The sequence below is a fragment of the Gopherus flavomarginatus genome, chromosome 14 (assembly GCF_025201925.1).
Source record: "Gopherus flavomarginatus isolate rGopFla2 chromosome 14, rGopFla2.mat.asm, whole genome shotgun sequence".
NCBI classification, from domain to species: domain Eukaryota; kingdom Metazoa; phylum Chordata; order Testudines; family Testudinidae; genus Gopherus; species Gopherus flavomarginatus.
The window spans coordinates 7,183,284-7,203,095 of NC_066630.1; the positions used below are offsets into that span (position 1 = coordinate 7,183,284).

The window sequence follows — 19,812 nt, forward strand, 5'->3', positions numbered from 1 at the left end:
AGCCTCCCACTTCAATTGCATGGTAGCGGGAAAGGAAAAAAACTTCATCTTTATTTACAGCACAGCGAACTACATTATATAGGATAAAACATCCCCTGCAGGCCAAACACCATCCCCTAGTTACCAGATATTTGACATTCCTTTAACCATCACTGAGCACAGCCATCCCAGCGTGCCACAGTACTTGCAGTCACTGATTACCTGCACCTTTTGATCCTACAGAGGGAGACCTCTGCCCACACAGAACTACTTAGTCTGGCACTGCCATACCAGCCAAGACTTTCAAAAGTGTCCAGTGATTCTAGGTGCCTCCATTTTTTGATGCCTAATTGGGAATACCTTTCAAGAGGTCAGATTTCCAGAGCCTTTTTGAAAGAGGTCCCTTTGAAGTGTCTCAAGCTAGACACCTAAAATTCAAAATGAGTCACTTTTGAAAATCTAGGCCATGGTGCCCAGTGGTTAGAAAAACCATGCTCTTTAGCATGTCACCTAGCCTCCTTGGTCTTAAGTCAACTCAGACAGCTGCTTGGGAAGAAAGCAGGATTTCCTTCACAACCATATGCTGCAGCAAGCCAAGCTCCCATCTTCATCCTGAAAGACTCCCAAATTAGTGCCCATTATTGCTCCTGCCACTAACTCAGAGTCTGCAAAGCGGTAAATAGCACATTAAAAAAACCCAACCATTTTACATTCAAAGTAATTTAGAATAGCATCCTTTCTGGTGCTGATTGCCTATATTTATTCAAAAGCAGCACTTTAAATATCAGATTGAGCTGGGGTTTTCTCTCCTTTTGTGCCAGTTTTCTATACATTTATTATTTGTTAGAACTGTTCATCACAAATCTTTCAAACATGAATATAGAGGGAAAATAACTTTGTAATACCAATACAATCAAGAGGGCTTTTCTCCATTTCCAAGTGCTAACACAATGGTAGTGGGTATTATGGAGAACCCTAAGGCAGACAGACACTATAGCAGGGCTAGCGTTTGATTTCTGATCATAGGAACTTGGGCTGGCAAGGCCAAAAGAGTGGTAGGAGCAGAAACTTAAGACATTTGTCAATAGGAGGAGGAGGGAAGAGACCTCTGCATGGCATTCACTGACAGACAATTGGGGCAGAATAAAGGAAAGAGGGATATGCTCTGGAAGTAGTCTTCCCAGCCAGAAGCATGGTGGCTGTGACACCGAAGTAGAGGTAAAAAAAAAATCAGGGTTCTGATAGGAAAAGTCTGCGTTCCTATCCCACCAGCATTATCTTCCCTGAAAGTTAAAAAAACACAACAGAAGTTACCTTGCATTCCTTTAATGCAGTTGCTGCCCAAGCCAAGAAATATACAGCTGCTCATACAGATCAGTGACCTAGATTTGTAGCAAGATCAACATGTAGGCAGAGAACCGTCCTCACAGATTACCTACTTCCTCTCTTCCTTATGCATGCAACCAACATGAATCAAAGCAAGTCCAAGGTTCGCCTTTATAACTTTTTGTCCAGCTTTCAATGCAAATAAAAGGGGTGGAATGGAAACTGTCCAGGTGACAGGGCAAGTCTCATTGGTGCCCTGCTGCACCTGCCCTTTGTTTGTTTAAAACCAGCCTCTGGCTTTATTGGTGGGCAAATGTCCAATGGACCTCACTAGAAACCTACAAGCAAACAAAAGAGGGAGAGGTGGGAGGGGAGAATTTCATATGGTGCTTCTCTCCTGTCCCTTCCAGCAAAGTCTCAATGTTTAACAATACGCTGCTCAGCAAAAGCATTTATCTTTTCTATCAGATTAGAGCCCCCGATGATGCATATTTTGCTTTGAGTTAATTTTATTTTACAACTACAAAAAACTGATCTTTACAAAACATTTAGCATTTTGGGAAGCCTTAACTGGATAAGAGCTGAGTATCTGACAGAACAAATTAGTGTGTGTGAATGCATATGTGGCCAAAAACTTGATTACATGACATCGAGTTAGGAAGAATGAGAAATACATTTCCTGTAGCTTCAAAGAAATACCAGCCTGTATTTCAGTGCTGTTTAATGACTCTTCGTGTAACCAGTTCAATTCCCAGTGGCTTCTTAGGATAATGTTATCAGTTAAGTGAAACTTTGTTATGGATTCAGTTTACACCTCTAAACTGATCTCTGAACGAATCCCCCGTTTAAGTCAATTGTAAGAGACAGTTAAGGGGCCATCCTTGAAGCAGAGCCTAATAGTCTGCTCAGAAACTAGCACCAAGCGGGCAGATGGTTCGACTGGGTATTGTGACTGTGTGCGCGTTAGCAGGAGATAACACACACACTGAGAATAGACTGAGACAGACTGAAGCAGCAGCTGAAAGCATGTGGCTGGACCCTGGAAAAAACCTGGAGACTTTTTTTTGGGTCGGGGTGCAGGGTGAAAAGGCTGCTCTTGGTGAACAAAAGAAGCTGTCTCCTGTTATTTGATCCCTTCTGCATTCAGAGACACAGAACTTTGTACAGTCTTTGTAAATAAACAAAACTGCATTGAAGAAAAACCCAACTATCACCGAATTCTGCTCCCAACTGGATCACGCACAGGGCCATAAACTTTGACTAGTATCAGCCCTCGTCCAGACTAACCCGCGGCATCGGCGGGTTAAAATCGATTGCTCGGGGATCGATATATCGCGTCTAGTCTGGACGCGGTGTATCGATCCCCGAGCGCGCTTACATCGATTCCGGAACTCCATCAATCCGAACGGAGTTCCGGAATCGACGCGGAGAGCCGCGGACATCGATGCCACGCCGTCCAGACTGGTGAGTACCTCGATTTTAGAAATTCGACTTCAGCTACGTTATTCACGTAGCTGAAGTTGCGTATCTAAAATCGATTTTAATTCCTAGTCTGGACGTGGCCTCAGAGGGGTAGCCGTGTTAGTCTGGATCTGTAAAAGCAGCAAAGAATCCTGTGGCACCTTATAGACTAACAGACGTTTTGCAGCATGAGCTTTCGTGGGTGAATACCCACTTCCTCAGATGCATCTGGTGCCACAGGAAACTTTGACTAGTCACTCAGGTCAAAAAGGGGCAAACAATAACATCTGTCCTTGGAAAGAATAGCATGTCATAGGCTTTGCCTTATATTCTGCAACCATCTTGAAATGCTCTGTTTATACAATATGCATGATTGGTAATGTTTTTTTCTGTACATCTAGTGCTGGGAACACTCCACTAGCTAGTATATTTAAATCTGTGGAATAGCAGCATGGTTCACTGGTTGTCAACTAGATTTCAGTTTCACTTATTCAGCAATGACTATTCAGCATTTTACTTCCCCAAATGATGTCTGCTTCATCCTTCTCCAAACTAGTTTATCATCACTGTGAAAGAAAGGAAGTACTAATTTCTGTCATCCTCATTCATAAGAACTATTACTTTAGAGTGGGATTTTGGCCTTAATTCTGTTCCCATTGATATCAATGGTAAAACTCGTGTCGACTTTAATAGCAGCACACCATGGTCAACTCAAGAGTGGTTTTGAAAATCTCATCCCTTACTTTTTGCACAAGTTTCAAAAGTTTGCTATAGGAAAAAAGCAAAAAATTAGGAGATAAATACTGCCATCTGGATCTTCATTGTAAAGGGTTTGTTTCAGTAGGGATCTTAGGAAAAGACTTTGAGCGAACTATGTTGCAACATGTGTGTGTACCACATACTTCTTATGAGCAAGAGACCAAATTCTCTTAATTTCTGATCTAATTAAGAACTGAACTCAGGTCTTTCAAGGCCAAAGACAAGTTAGTGCATTAACTGCACTATGCAGCCAGTAACTGAGTCTACTTATCTTGCACTCCTTTCCTCCTTACCTGCTTCTCTCCTCACCCAACGCCACCGAAGACGCCACAAAGTATCTGATTGACATTCCCCTGTCATCAAGTTTATTTTCAGGTGGTGAGGGACAAGCTACAATAGCAGTTGGTCAGCTAAAGCATTTTCCTTCCATTTGTTGTTACTGTTAAAAAGTGTTGAATGATATAAAATTTATCCTTTCAAGTTCATTAGGTTCACCAAGTTAAGTTGTTAGCAGTTCTACAGTAACACGGTTAACAGAAAGAGACAGAAGGTAAGGTACTATGCATCTGATGTACCTGGTACAAAATAATACATATAAAAATGACAAAAGAAATTCTGCTATAAAGCTTCTCCATCAACTGGTAAACTTTTGTTAGAAACAGGTATTAATTAGACAGACAGATCAATTTAAGATGAACTAGAGTGTTTCAAGGTTCCTTTGATCCATATGCTAAAGACAGATCAGTTGCCTTTAATTTACAGACAGGTACATTTCAGTCCTATTTGAATGGACAGCGTGCGAATCAGCTCAGAATTAAGATTATCTGTTTAAAATCCAGATAGAAAGATTGCATATAATCAAGATGGCATTTTACTCTTCTCCTCTTTTCTCAACTCCTACAGAGCCTTGTAGTTGATTAAAACTGTTAATGTGCTTTAAGTCCTTTTCACAAATCATAAAGTTAAGATTTGTTTTGGCCTTGGTTGTAACTATTTCTTAGGTAACAACTGTGGTTGTAGTCCCAGTGTGGTTAGGAATCTCTGCAGCATTTGGAATATTGCTTTCAGTATATGTTATTTTGTAGCTATGATATGCTAAACTGCTGCAGAACAAATGCAGTATGTGCACAGAGTATAATCTTTAGCAGTGAGCATTATTCTACTGCATCAATAATAATGCCAGTTAAGAACCAGGTCAAAAGACCAGTTACCACTGGATTTTGTTAACACATTTGTGACTTAGAGTTTAAAAACATCTCATCTAAGGACAAGATTCATTTTTGAAAGATATTTCATAAATCTTTAAAAATTACTCTCTCTAAAGATTATAAAAGGTTAGTCAAAACTTTTTAATATGAATAATTTGGACAAGCAGTAGTAGTTCTGGTTTTAAAGGTTATAGCAACAATCACTACAATTGGGAAGGAATCCACAAGGACGGCTATAACTGACAGTTTGTATTTCTTCTAAGGATTCTCCTTAAAAAGATTTGACTGCTTCTGGGCACGTTACCTTTTCCAAGTGACATGCCGTTCTTTATAAATCTGCTGTTGGCGTTCCCCAGAATGTACTGAAGATAACTCTATTTACATTCAAAAATATTTTTTTAAAGTATCTTCAACATAGTGGAAATGCCCATTAATCAGTCAGTGGAAGCCTCCCTAACATAGGTGTAGGACAGCTTTGTTGATCTCTGGGTTTGTCCAGTCATTCCGTATGTCATCTAGGTGATTATCGAAATCCACAAGGGTTTCGTAGGATTTGCTGTCCAAGAGAGATGTGGCGATCCTCTGGGCTTCAGACCAGTCTTCACAATAATCACTAGAATGTAAAATAACTAGGAATTAATAGTTCTCAAGGAAAACGATCTCCACAGGCTCTTTCAATTAAAAGATAAGCCATAACACTATGCTGTGTGGCTACAGCTGAGGAGGCAGAATACTGACAGAGTTTTGTTTTTATAAGCTAGATTAGGGGTCGGCAACCTTTCAGAAGTGGTGTGCCGAGTCTTCATTTATTCACTCTGATTTAAGGTTTTGCATGCCGGTAATACATTTTAATGTTTTTAGAAGGTCTCTTTTTCTATAAGTCTATAATATATAACTAAACTATAGTTGTATGTAAAGTAAATAAGGTTTTAAAAAATGTTTAAGAAGCTTCATTTAAAATTAAATAAAAATGCAGAGGCCACGGACCTGTGGCCAGGACCAGGGCAGTGAGAGTGCCACTGAAAATCAGCTCGCGTGCCACCTTCAGCATGTGTGCCATAGGTTGCCTACCCCTGAGCTAGATATTTCTCTCAACATTATGAAAAACAGAAAGCTTTCAAAGCATGGTCAACTACTACCCATTTTCTACTTACAAGGTCATTCTATATTATGTTGTTCAAGTGTAATAAGACAATTTTGCTCTTTACAGCTATATACACAAAGGAACATCTCTTTATCACAACCCAGAACGAACATATTACTTACAAATGTGGGTCTTTGCATCTCCATTTGTTTTCATGATGCTCATACACATGAATGGCAGGTTCTTTGCACTCCATCGTAAATTTAGTGTTATCCACCTAACATGCAACAGAAACAAATCATATTCTTTCCTTCAAGATCCCAACTAAAGAGACGATATAAAAATGACAGTGTGGTTTTGAACATCATAGCATCTTCCATTCACCTCCATTAATCCATTCAGTGTTTCATCTTGTTGCTGCTTCTGAAGTGCCAATTTTTAAATGGTCTAAAGTGGTCTCTTGTAAATCACCAACATTCCACTGTAGCCCACCACTGCTTTTGACCCATTGAGAAGGTAAGCCATTATGTCATGAAAGGTTTTGGAAGAATATGCCTTCTTTACTCTCCCACCACGTACACAGAATGCAGCAACTCTCTCCATTACCAAGGAGGGCCAGAAGTAGGCTCTCTTTAGAGCACAGTAACTGCTCTGTTGGCCAAAAGGGGCTGCTTGAATACCCTGCAACGGACTTCCCAAGGCACTCTGAGGGCTCAGCAAGTTAGTCATCACATTACTCTATTAACAGAGCCAAGAAATGGGATTTAAAACACTCATTCCAATACTGTGATTATAATCAGAAGAGAGATAAATGAAATTATATACCATTATGAGTGCTGGGTCACTAAAGCCCTCTGCAATCCTGGAGGCTACCTTTTCAGCGACCTGGTTTGGACTACAGAAGAAGGTCAAGTTAATTGTACTATATATTTCAGCTGAAACCAGTAGGAAATAAGAGCTGAGAAGAGACATGAGAAAAACAGTGTTGTAGCAAATAGGAACAAGATATTAAACTGATTTAAAAGTTTATTAGAGAATATTTAAATAAAGATGATACAAAGAGTTTGAAGCGTCAGTTATTGGTCATCGGGGGTAACATACAGAGTATAGGAGGACACACTTGATCTAAGTCAGAAGGGTAAGAAAACACTGAATCATCTCCCTTTAGCATATGATCTATATCTTAGCTCTGTTCCAGCAGTAGACACGATATCTATTGATTTTAGTAAAGCTTTTGCTACAGTCACATATAATGTTCTCTTAAGCAAACTAGGAAAATGCAGTCTAAATGAACTTACTATAAGGTGGGGGCACAACTGGTTGAAAGACTATACTCAAAGAGTAGTTATCAATGGTTCGCTGTCAAACTGGTAGGGTGCATCTAGTCCCACATGGATCAGTCCTGGATATGGTACTATTTAATATTTCATTAATGACTTGGAGACTGGAGTAAAGCGTATGCTTATAATGTTCGCAGATGACACCAAGGTTGGAGGGATTTCAAGCACTTTGGAGGACAGAATTAGAATTCAAAATAACTGATAAATTGGAGAATTGGTCTGAATTCAACAAGATTAAATTTAATAAAGATAAGTGCAGAGTATTTCACTTAGGTAGGAAAAATCAAATGCACAACTACAAAATGGGGAACAACTGTCTACCTGGTAAAAGGATCTGGGGTCACAGTGGATCACAAATTGAGTATGAGTTAACAATGGGATGCAGCTGTGAAAGAGACTAATATTCTGAGGTGCATTAGCTGGACTGTCCTATGTAAGACAAGGGAAGCAATTGCCCTACTCTACTGGGCGCTGGTGAGGCCTCAACTGGAGTACAGTGTCCAATTCTGGTTGCCACGCTTTAGGAAAGAAGTGGACAAACTAGCGAATGTCCAGAGGAGAGCAACAAAAATGATAAAAGCTTTAGCAAATCTGACCTATGTGGGAAGATTTAAAAAAAACTGGACATGTTTAGAACTGAGGGGGGGAAACAAGACTGAGGTAGACCTGATATGATAACCCTTCAAATATATGAAGGGCTGTTACAAAGAAGACAGGGATCAATTGTTTTCTATTTCCACTAAAGATACAACAAGAAATAACGGGCTTAATCTGCAGCAAGGGAGATTTACATTACTTAGGAAAAACTTTCTAATGATAAGGGTAGGTAAGCTGTGGAATAGGCTTCCAAGGGAGGCTGTGGAATCCCCATCACTGGAGGTTAAGAATAGGTTAGACAAACACCTGTTAGGAATGGTCTAGGTTTACTTGGTCCTGCCTCAGAACATTTCCCGAGGTTCTTTCCAGACCTACAGTCCCATGATTCTATAATAAATGTTTACTCAGATTTGATGTGAATCCAATAGTTTGCAGCCTCCAAACCTTCCCACCAGATCCAGACTATCATGGTTATCTTTTGCTCCATTTCCAGGAACTTGGAAAAGGATATTTCTAAATTTGCTCACCAATCTACATTTAAAACTCATTCAATACCACTAGTAAGCAAATGTATTGATATTTCTTTAACAAGGTACAGTCACTGTGTGGTGCAAGAGTATCTTGGCAACCAAATTTGAAGTGAATAATATTCCTCCAAATTACCCAAGTGCATGTAAAACACAGTCCCTTGGAAGATCTAAGTTATGTGCTCCTCTTATGTTTCTAGAAGTCTTCAATGGATTTACTTTGCTCTAACTAACAAGTCCAGAGCAGTGATCCTTAAACTTCCATTATGCGTGAAACTTCTACTACAGATCCTCTTGCATACTAGCTTCCCTTCATTCCCAATATTCTAAATGCACAATTTCTCTGCAGGAATAAATAGTATTAAAACAGTAGTCAGATGAAAAGTTCACTTTAATGGGATAATTGTGGCTGTTCAGGCCGTGGAGGAATTTAGCTGTTTTGTAGATTTGCTATTTATTTCTTCTGCCTGCATTTAGAGATTTACATTTAATAGTCCCAAATCTCCCCTCATTGCCTACAGCAATTGCTGCTTTACTCCCTTTTCAGGTCACTTTGGAATTCAGTTCTGTCATCCTGTGTTTGCCACTCCTTTAGCCGTGGTGGAGAAAATCACAGCTGAATTTACCCAAAATAAAGCTGTGCTGGGTGCAGATAGGTGTGTGTTTCCGTTTAGTTGGTCCAAAATACTTCTGGAAGTCTTAAAATGTCCCAGACTGTGCTATTATCAGAAGAATGCCTCACAACTTAAAAAGTGATAGAGAAAAGCAGTTCTGCAGACCACCAGAAAATCCTCCACAGACAATAATAATATATTTTATATAAAGAGAAAGAGAGTGTATATAGACAAACATATATGAAGTGTGTATTTTTCAGCAGATTCAGTCTTCACTGAGTTTAGAATCTCTAAAAGGCACAGACACATTTGCACAAGAAGGATTTAACCCCTTATCTATTAATTTTATGGTGGTGTCTAGAGGCATTGTTCTAGTCATTGTACATATACAGAGAGTGTCTCTGCTGAGAGTTCCTTAAATGATTTTATATTCCCTACTAGTCTTGTGGCAATGTGAAAGTCAACAGCAACATCTCCAAAAACTCACAGCATCTCCAGCAAGTCATATGCTGAAGCATATATAGTATTAAAGTATTGTGAAAGTAACTCCTGCCCTGTCCCGTTATGTTATAATGAGCAGATTCCAAAGAAAATCTGCTTGCACCTAAATCATAACTGATCAAATGGTAAACCCTCTCAACTCCTCTGATAGCTTCAGAGACATGAGCATCTTTATTTGGAGATATCCCTCAAGACCAGAAGAAATGTTGCTCCAACAAAATGGCTTGAATAAATTGAAATGTTTTACTAAGAACAAGATGTTAATATTGATTTAAAATGAAAGCATTTATGCCCTCTAATTAGTCTTAATACTGGATACGCTTAATGATTTAAACATGGGAAGAAAAAATATTCAATATACATGTGTAAAACTTAAAATATTGTCCCTTAGGATGACTTTTATTGGTTATTTAAGGGGCTGAATTATGAGGGGGAAAATATAGAATTACTCAATTTTAAAATAAGGTATGCAGTTGCAGATGCATTTAAGTGAGTGTGATTTTGAAGTTTTTCCCGAAATTGCTATTTGCTGAACTAAAGAGCCTAAGTAACTTGGTATTAATCTACAGCAGTGACACACAAAGCGGACAACAAATCCATTGTGTCACTACTGTATCTCAAAAAGCACAGTGTTTCTGACAGGACTGCAAATAAAATTTGCAGTCTATAGTGTTTTCATTTTTGCATCAGTACAGCTAGACCAGCACAGCTAGACCAGCACAAACCCCCAACGTATAGATGTATTGCACTCATATACAAGTTACAAATCATGCAATTCAAGTCTCCTCTGGCACTGGCAAGTGTGTCTACAACATTAGGCGCTTCCACCACTATGACTACATATCAGTGTAGTTATAGTGATGCAAATGTCTCTGGTCTAGATAAGCCCTAAGTGTATCTTAGCTGTAAAATATTTAGCGTGGACTTTACTTTTAAAAAAGGATTAACACACAGCAGTTAAAATACTATAGGTTATTTACAGTAAGTGCATCGTGGATAAAATTTACAAAAACAGCATGAGTGAATTAGAAGCCTAAATTTCATTTTCAAAAGTGCATTAAGTCCTACTGACTTTCAATAGAATTCAGGCTTTGAAATAACTGCTGGTTTTGAAAATTTTACAGCTTGTTATTAAAGAGTAATCTTGGGGAAGTGATGAGTAAGAAATGACTTCTGTGTTCTACTTACATTGCAAGACAACTCCATGGCTAACTGGCAGAGTTTCATAAAAAAATAAAGGCAATTAAATAATCAGATCGGGATTAAATCACTTCAAAATAAGTTCCTAAAAGATCTAGAGATTCATGAATAGATCTGTGAATTCTAGTGGATTTCCCTGATATCTGCCAGTTAAACTGATTAGCAAGCACTGAAACATCCAGTAATTCTATAACATCTACGATCTAGGAGTAATTCTGGAAAAATGGAGGTTTGACACTACACAAAAGACATTTCACAGATATCTAACAGTATTAAGGAAACAAGGTGAAACCACATGACAGTTGTCAAAGTTAAACAACAATCACAGATTATGCGTGCAATTATTTTTGTTGGCAAAGTACAAATGCAGCATGAGAGAGTAAACAGGAGGAGATATTGCATCGACACACCTGGCATCTTTCACACGCTCGTTAGCCTGATAATATCCAGCTATCACGTAACTATTCTCTTTGCACCAAGAATCAATCTGAAAGAGTAATCAAAACAATTGTGAGTCCAGAAAAATCACACAAAACTACCAAAAAAGTATACATCTTTCCTGGGGATAAAATGGCAATTGAAATCTTATAACATTTTAGCCAATTGCTAAGGAAGTTAACCAAATGCTAATATTCTTAACCACAACACAGGAAGAAACACAACTATTAGGGAAAAGATATATAAAACATTAATGAAATTAAATTGAACAAGATATTTGAATTGTGACGTACAGCCTGAAATTCAAAGAACAGAATTTATTCTGAAGTGCTTGAGTAATCACTGGCATAAAATTTTAGGTCTTACTGGCTATTTTCTGTTAGTGTTTAGTTGGCAATGGGAATACTTCCCATTGCCAACTAAACACTAACAGAAAATAGCCAGTAAATAGCCAGGGAAATGTACAGGATGTGAGACTATAACCCCATTTCATGACAGTTGCATGCATTTTGCTCAAAATACAAGTAGTTCACATAGTGTTAAAATGTTTACTTTTTATATTTTATAATGTTTTCTTTAAAAATCAACTGATGCCTTAAATTTAAGAACTGAAAGATGTGACAAAAAAATTCTGACTATTGTCTCATTCTTCCAAATCACCCCCGTTGCTAGGGGGATCTGCATTAACACAGGATTATTTTTTCTTAATTGTTCACCTGTGAGGGTAATTAAACATTAGAACAATTTACCAAGGGATGTTGGGTGGATTTTCCATCACTTAGTCTTTAAATCAAGATAGAATGTCTTTCTAAAAACATGCAGTAGCTCAGCTACAAAACATGGATTTGATACAGGAATTGCTAGGTTAAATTCTATGGCCTGTGTTATATCGAGGTCAGACTAGATCAGTGATTCTCAACCAGGAGTACATGTATCCCTGGGGGTATGCAGAGGTCTTCCAGGATGTACATCAATCATCTAAATATTTGCCTAGTCTTACAACAGGCTACATAAAAAGCACTAGTGAAGTTAGTACAAATTAAAATTTCATACATGACTTGTTTATACTGTTCTATATATTATACACTGAAATGTAATCACAATATTTATATTCCAATTGATTTATTTTATAATTATGTGGTAAAAATGAGAAAGCAAGCAATTTTTCAGTAACAGTGTGCTGTGACACTTTTGTATTTTTATGTCTGATTTTGTAAGCAAGTTGTTTTTAAGTGACATGGAACTTGGGCGTATGCAAGACAAATCAGACTCCTGAAAGGGGCACAGTAGTCTGGAAAGATTGAGAGTTACAGGACTAGATAATCATAATGGTTCCTTGTTCTATGAATAAGACTTCACATATGCAAATACTTAAAAAAAATCTATGAAAGTTTACAGTTTTTTGAATGAAAAGGACAAATTCAGACCTGGCATAAAGCAGGAAAAAAATAACTGGAAAACAATGGATATTAGCTCTGAATTTGGTCCATTATCTCTGTTGTTTAGAAAATATACATCTACCATTCCTGTTGCTCACAATTAAGAGTATCAGGCCAGGATAATCCAGAAATTGGGGAGGAAGAGAAAACAGCTAGTGCTTCCCTCCCCAGTTACTATGCATTTTAAAAAACCCAAATAGATTGATTAAAATGGATTCCAAAATGTATTTGATGTTGAACTTTGGCATCCTGTAAATCAAAACAATTTCATATTTAGCAGAATAATGACAGTATTAAACTGTCTAAGCAGAAGAAAGCCATGTGAATAATCCCTCATCCACAGGGGATGACACGGATTTGTGTGTTTTATTAAAATGTCATCTTCTGGCATTGAAACAGCAGTTGGCCCTTAACGGGAGCAATTATAAACCCCATTTCAAGGATTTATGATTTCAGTTTTAATTGCTAGTGGGCTGAAACCTTGGCACTAAAGCCAGCAACCCTGACACAAGTTTACTTTAAAAAGGAAACTGTCAATTTAAAAATTATATTTGTCTGACATTTTTACTGTGTATACTACTGAAAACAATTTCAAACAAGTGTAACTTTTAAGTTAACAGTTTCTTTTTTAAAGTAAACTTTCACCCAGTGAAAAAACTTGTTCTGTAAACAAAGATTGTTAACTTTCTGAAATTAACAGCAATTTTGCTAGGTTTACACTAGCACTTTTCCTTAAATTTCACATTGTTGCAATATCACCAAAGATAAACCCCAGCATCAACTGGCCACTGATGTTTCTATTCCTGTTGTCTAATCCTGATCAGAGCAGGTCAACATGAGACAAGTGATAAAAATAACCTAGCTCTTATATAGTGCTTTTCACCTGTGGATGTCAAAGTGCTTTACAAAGGTAAAAATGCCAGTGGCCAGTATACCCAAGGGGCGGATCCTCAGCTTGTGTAAACTGTCAGAGCTCCACTGAAGTCAGCTTACTCTAGCAGAGGATCTCTCCCAGAGCTTCTGCCATTGCTAACAGAAGTGGAGCTGCACCCACAATACTGCAACCATGGAGGATTTTGAAAGCTTTGTGAGTATAGATAAGGTCTGAGTATACAGGCAGTGTCACTGTTATTCAACTATACTACATAGAATCATAGAAGGGACCTCAGGAGGTCATCTAGTCCAACCCCCTGCTTAAAGCAGGATCAATCCCAACTAAATCATCCCAGCCAGGGCTTTGTCAAGATGGGCCTTAAAAACCTCCAAGGAAGGAGATTCCACCAAGGAAAGTGTGGATATAAAACTACAACAACCAGCTGGGGGAGCCAAAGGCAGTAACTGAAACTTTTCGTAACTCGCTTTTTAAAAATTCAAAACAAAATGTGCAAATTAAGAATTGTGCAAATTTATTCCTTCTAATCCTTTTGCTAAAAAAGCCTGGTAAAGACTATGAATATTTCCTTAACCCTGTTGTGCCTACAGGACACATGTGACTTGGTACATGTTCCTTTCCCCATGTGTACTTTGCAGTTGAGTTATGACATCATTTCAAGTGTCATTTGATATCAACAGGAATTTTTTTGTATTCCTTTAATACTCATTTTTAGAACTTTTTAAAATGGACAAGGCTGGCAATGAAAATGAACCCTCTGAACTAAGAATTAGATTTAGAAAATATTAACTCAATTTGATGCTCATGCATAACTCAGAAATCAATGGGAGTTTTTGTTCATTATGGGCCTGATCCTAAAGATCCTCATTCACATAAGCAGTCCATTCACCTTCAGGGTAATGATTACTCACCAAGGAAGAGTTTATAGTAATAGGCCCCAGGGAAAAAAAATACATCCCCTCATTAAATTCAACCAATGCTGCAAGACTCTTTGGATATCTAGGTGTTTCTGGAAAAGGACATCAACTTTAACTGCATGAATTTTATTGATTTGTTCATTTAAGATGGTTCCTTAACTCAGGATTTTCCTGGTATTCACATTGCTACAGTACGTGCAAAACAGCCTCCATTTTAAAAGCCACTACAATGCAGTTACTATAAGCTGTTACATTAATACTCAGCCTTTTTACAAATAGAGAAAGAGACTTTGGGCTCTTGAGAAGTTCTTAAAAATTGACAAGTATTGTAATTTGCAACCCATCTTCATGAACTTTATAATTAGGGCTTGCAAAAATTGATTAATTGTGGGAAAATCAGGGATTTCATGTCTTTTACTTTTAAAATCAATAATCAAGTACAAATAAGTAGTGAAAAGGCAATAAATTAAGGATTTTAAGTTTTCTTAAGTTACATAATGTACTAACAATTCAATTTTTCAGCTGTATAAGAAACAGAATATACAGATTAAGACCCAGATCTTGTAATGAGCTTCACATGTGGACCTATTAAGGATCAGGGTCCAATTTTGGATTTTAAAAAAAAACAAAAAAAACCCACCTTCCATGATCAGAATACCTTTTTACATAGTTGAATCATTCTGTAATTGCACTGTGTCCCAATTTTTCCACGATCTCAAAATAAAAAATATAAACAACAAAACATTTGGCACAGCAGTCCCCCACAGCATGTTTGCAGGTTTGGGGCTTTAATCCATAAACTCCTAGGTGTTCTGGTTTTTGTTTTTTTTAAAAAGCTTGGAAGCTACATGCCGCCACAGGGCCCTGACTGAAGTCAGCTGTGTTCTATGGGGCTGCAGCAGTCCCTCTGCATGCCACACATTATAGGATCAGGATCTAAGAAAACAAGGCCTCCTTCCTAACAGCTTAGAATCTTAGCTCCTGAAAAACAATGCTTCTGATACAGGCCAAACAGTGAAACACTCCACCGCACTTCAGAGACTTACACACTCTAAGAGAGTGGTCTCCAAACTTTTTACCTTGCACCCCGCCCCCCTTACTTGTAATGTAGGGGCCCGAATCAGAGCTGTGACTAAGGCCTGGAGTGGAGCTGGGCCAGAAGCAGAGCTGGGGGCAGATCTTCTCCCGCAAACATAGCTTCTGTCGCTTGCAACCGATGGGAGAGCGCTTCACCAGAGCACAGAGAATCTTCACCAGATGTGCTGCAGTGGAGCACCTGTATCAGTACAGCTGCGCTGCTGCAGAGCTGTACGTATGGACATAGCCCGACATACAGCAGTCTGTATGAACTGAGTACTTACCTATATTTTAAACCAATTAATCACTCGAAAAGAACAAATATACAAACGGTCACCTAGTTCAGCTCATTTAGACAGAACTGGTGTTTCTCAAAAGGCTACAGCCCTTCATTTTGTCTAACTGTTGCTGTTTCAGCCTCCAGTAACTAGACATTCTACAACTGTGTCCAGTCATTTTAAAAACTAAGAAACATCATTATCTCTTACTACAGGCTCAGTTTTCAAATTTGGCTGCTTGTAGCTAAGCATCTAAGGACTCAATCACGGAGCTCTGAGTGAGTGGACCCTTATACTCACATGGAACCGCACTGAAGTCAGTCGGCTTCTACACAGCTTGCAGGACTGGGCCAAAATCTGTGTATTTAGGTATCTTAAAATCCGTGTCTGTGCACCCATGTTTGAAAGCTGAGCCTTATTTTGTTTCTTAAGCATTGTCACGTCTTTTGCTTATCAACACTGATACTTCATTTATATTTTTTGATGACTAGTATAACTTCAAGAGGTACACATTTAACATAATGAAAGCCACAAGAATACATCAGTCCTAAAATATTAGCTCAGTATATTCCAGTGCAACACAAACAATATAATGTAGGACACTCATATCAAAGTAGCAGGCAATCTGGGAAGTTACAATTTCAGTTTGTTTTAAACTGATGATGCCTTAGCAAAAGTTCCTTAAAGCTAATCATGGCGGGTGTCAGGGTATGTCAACACTACCCAGCAGGCAGCGATCGACCCCCGAGCGCTCTCCCATCGACTCCTGTACTCCAGCACCACAAGAGGCGCAGGCAGAGTCGACAGGGGACCCGCAGCAGTCGACTCACCACGGTGAAGACACTATAGTTAAGTCAATCTAAGTACGTTGACTTCAGCTACGTTATTCACGTAGCTGAAGTTGCGTAACTTAGATAGAGCCTTTGCCTACCCCCAGTGTAGACCAGGGCTCAGTTTGCTTGCAACCACATTATTCATAGATCTGAAGGATAAAAGGGACTGTTATGGTCTAGTCTGATCTCCTACATAACACAGGCCAGAGAATTTCATCCAGTAATTCCTGTATCAAGCCCAGAATTTGTGGTTGAGCTAAATCCTCTTTTAAAAAGACATCCAATCTTAATTTAAAGACATTATGATCACCACATATCTTAAAAAATACAGTATAACATTATATACTGTACTTCAATAACACCTTTCATCCAGGGAGCTCAGGATCCTTTAAAAACATGAATGAATTTAAAGTTCACCATCTTAAGGTCACAGAAGGGTTAAACCAGGCCCTGTCTACATAAAGAAATTCACACAAATGTGACTACATTGGCATGTTATTGGATTAAATCACAGTACACTGCTGTGGCATAATCCCTACTTTGCAACGGTGCATTATATATACATACATTAGGGGTTTGCTTTGGCATAACTACACCAATAGCGTTATACCAGTGGAACTTTCCTTAATGTAGAAAAGTTCTGAGTTACCCAGGGTGTAACAGTAAATCCATGGCAGATGTAGGAAGAGGACCCTCATCTCTTGTCAAAGTCCTGTGCTCTAACCACATCTGGCTTTATGTAAACATGTATTTCTTTAGTTTTTGTGACCCTGTCTTGACTAAGAAAAACTGGTGCATTTTTAGAAAGAAGTGCTTTTTTAACGTAACATGATTAAACTGGAAGTCATTGAGGTCAAGAATTTAAAAGGCCTCAAAAAGGGATTGGATATATATATGGATATCAACAATAGCCAAAGTTATAATTCACAAAAATAGATTTTGGAAGGGATATTAAAACTTGTGTTTCAGGGTTTAAGCCAAATTCTGTTAGAGACCAGGATAACACATAATATGGGGAGCAGATTATCCCAGATATGCCTACTGTGAAGTTCTTATTCCTTCCTCTGTAGCATCTGGTACTGGCCACTGTCAGACAGGATTAGATGGACCTTGGGTCTGATCCAGTTTGGCAATTCCTATGAGCTATGTGTCATCATCAGAAGCAATCTCCCCATAGACCAGGAAACAACAACTCAAAGCAGCACCAGACCCTGCCAGAACAACAGATGCAAAACCTGCAGGCATATCTCCACAGGTACAATGATCAACTCCCACCCACAATACATCTTTCAAGATCCATGGGTCCCACACATGCTTATCACAACATGTGGAGTACCTCATCCAGTGCACTAAATGCTCCAATAACAACTATGTGGGTGAAATGAGACAATCACTACATTCTCAAATTAACACACACAGATGACAAAAGACAAAACCACCACATCACTGTTTCAAAAAAACTATTATTCTGTATCTGACCTCTCATTCCTTATCCTCAAAGGAAATCTACACAACATCTTCAAAAGACGAGCCTGGAGACTTAAATTCATAACTTGTCTAGACACTAAGAACCATAGACTGAATACAGACATTGTTGTAATAAACCATAAAACCAATCTATAACTCATTAACCCCCTCCTCATAGCACTGGCCACTTCACCTTGAATGGTCCCTTGCAATGTGTGTTAACTACTTACGTAGTATTTATTTATTTAACCTTCTATTTAGTTGTGACACTTGGGTATATTTACACAATAAAGAAAAACCTGCAGCTAGCCATGCCAGCTGACTCAGGCTGTGGAGTTGTTTCATTGCTATGTAGACTTCCAGGCTTGGGCTGGAGCACTGCAGGTTTTTGTTTGCTGTGTAGACATATCCTCTGAGTACAGTTCCCAGACCTGAAGAAGAGCACACTCTGTAAACTTGAAAACTTGTCTCTCACCAACAGAACTTGGTCCAATAAAAGATATTGCCTCACTCACCTTGTCTCCCTAAGAATTACCTACCTTGACTTAAAATACCATTTGTAGCATGTAAACAAAGTTTAATGCCTGTTTACAACATGACTAGTAACACTATTTAAAAAGTGTTACATTAGATGCTAACTGGTGTTTCAAGTCATGTTAGCTAATATTATTTTTAAAAACCTATTTTTTTTTCCCCTAGTCTAGGAGGCAGACCTTGTCTACATGGGAAAGTTATACCTGTAAAAGCAAAGTTGTGAATTTAAAGCAATCTAGTTATATTTGTATAACCTGCTGCGTGGGCATTCTTATTCCAGTATATGAGAACCTTTTTCCGTTTAGTTTATATCACTTTGGAAGGGGTAAGGTGGAATATGTGTGTGCACTTGGGGAATTATGCTGGTATAATTATACTGCTACAACTGTCAACTTCCTTTTACAGACAAGCACTAAGTCTACACTAGCAAAGCAGGAGCTGTACTTTTCAGTTGGGGCAGTTTTCATCAGTGAAAAACTGTAGTGCAGAGAGCGTAGAGCATCTGTCTGCATGAAGCCCTGCTTTTCCACGGCTCAGTCTACAAGCCCTTCTGCGAGGTAGAGTTTGCATCTCTCTCGGCCATTACACGCCTCTCAGGATCCTTTTTGTTTTTAGGGCATTCCGTGGGCCTTGGCAATAAAGTTGTGTGTATGTTTGTAGACCTGTGCGGGCGCACATGCGAGTCTTCCCCCTTTCAGCTTTGTCTGAGCGAGTCTTTCCACGTCCGGACTCTATCCCTGGCCCTTCCACTGATCTGACACGCGACCTCGGGGGGGGGGGAGAGAGAGGGAAATGGCTGAAGCTGGTGCCTCAGTCTCCCCACCTGTCTAGCGCTCTAGGGGAGCCGTGAGGGCGCTGACGATGGACCCAGTGCTATTCTCGCTCCTTACCAGCGTCAGCGCCACCTCCAGCATGGGGGCCAGGGCCAGGGTGCCGTGGAAGAGGGGGATACAGTCCACGAACAGGGTGTGGGGCTGCGGCTGCCCGTGCGGCTGCTGGTCCTTGCGGGGCGGGGGCGGCTGCTTCTCGGCCACCAGCAGCCCGTTGACGGCGCAGTGCGGGTACTTGGCTCCGTGCAGCACCATCTTGCAGTAGGCCTGAGTGGTCAGCTTCATCCTGGGGCGCCCTGCTCCGCCGCGGGGGCCGGCCCCAGCTCCGCCCGCCTCGCCTGGTCTCACGGCGCGCGGGGGGGCACCATAGGCGGCGGAGGGGAGGGGCCGCGTGGGGCTCCTCCGGGCGGCCCCTGAGATGCCAACTCCCGCCTCAGTCCTCCGCACGCGACGCGCTCGCTCTCACCGCCGGCTGCCGCAAAGCGCTCCCCAGCTGCCCAGCGCTGTCGCA

General features: G+C 39.6%; 1 protein-coding gene across 2 annotated transcripts; it reads right to left on the reverse strand.

Moving 5' to 3' along the window:
* Positions 1-3,862: 3,862 nt before the first annotated feature.
* On the reverse strand, positions 3,863-19,762 carry EMC8 (ER membrane protein complex subunit 8). 2 transcript variants are annotated; one of them, XM_050923239.1, is made up of 5 exons: positions 19,362-19,762; positions 11,007-11,083; positions 6,643-6,775; positions 6,000-6,094; positions 3,863-5,346 (listed from the first exon to the last, which is right to left on the reverse strand). In XM_050923239.1, the coding sequence occupies exons 1-5, from the start codon at positions 19,584-19,586 to the stop codon at positions 5,187-5,189; spliced, it is 690 nt and encodes a 229-aa protein (XP_050779196.1). In that variant the 5' UTR covers positions 19,587-19,762; the 3' UTR covers positions 3,863-5,186. The 2 variants fall into 2 exon arrangements, with proteins under 2 accessions (XP_050779196.1, XP_050779195.1); XM_050923238.1 differs by having other exon boundaries at positions 6,643-6,712; positions 19,362-19,696.
* Positions 19,763-19,812: the final 50 nt, after the last annotated feature.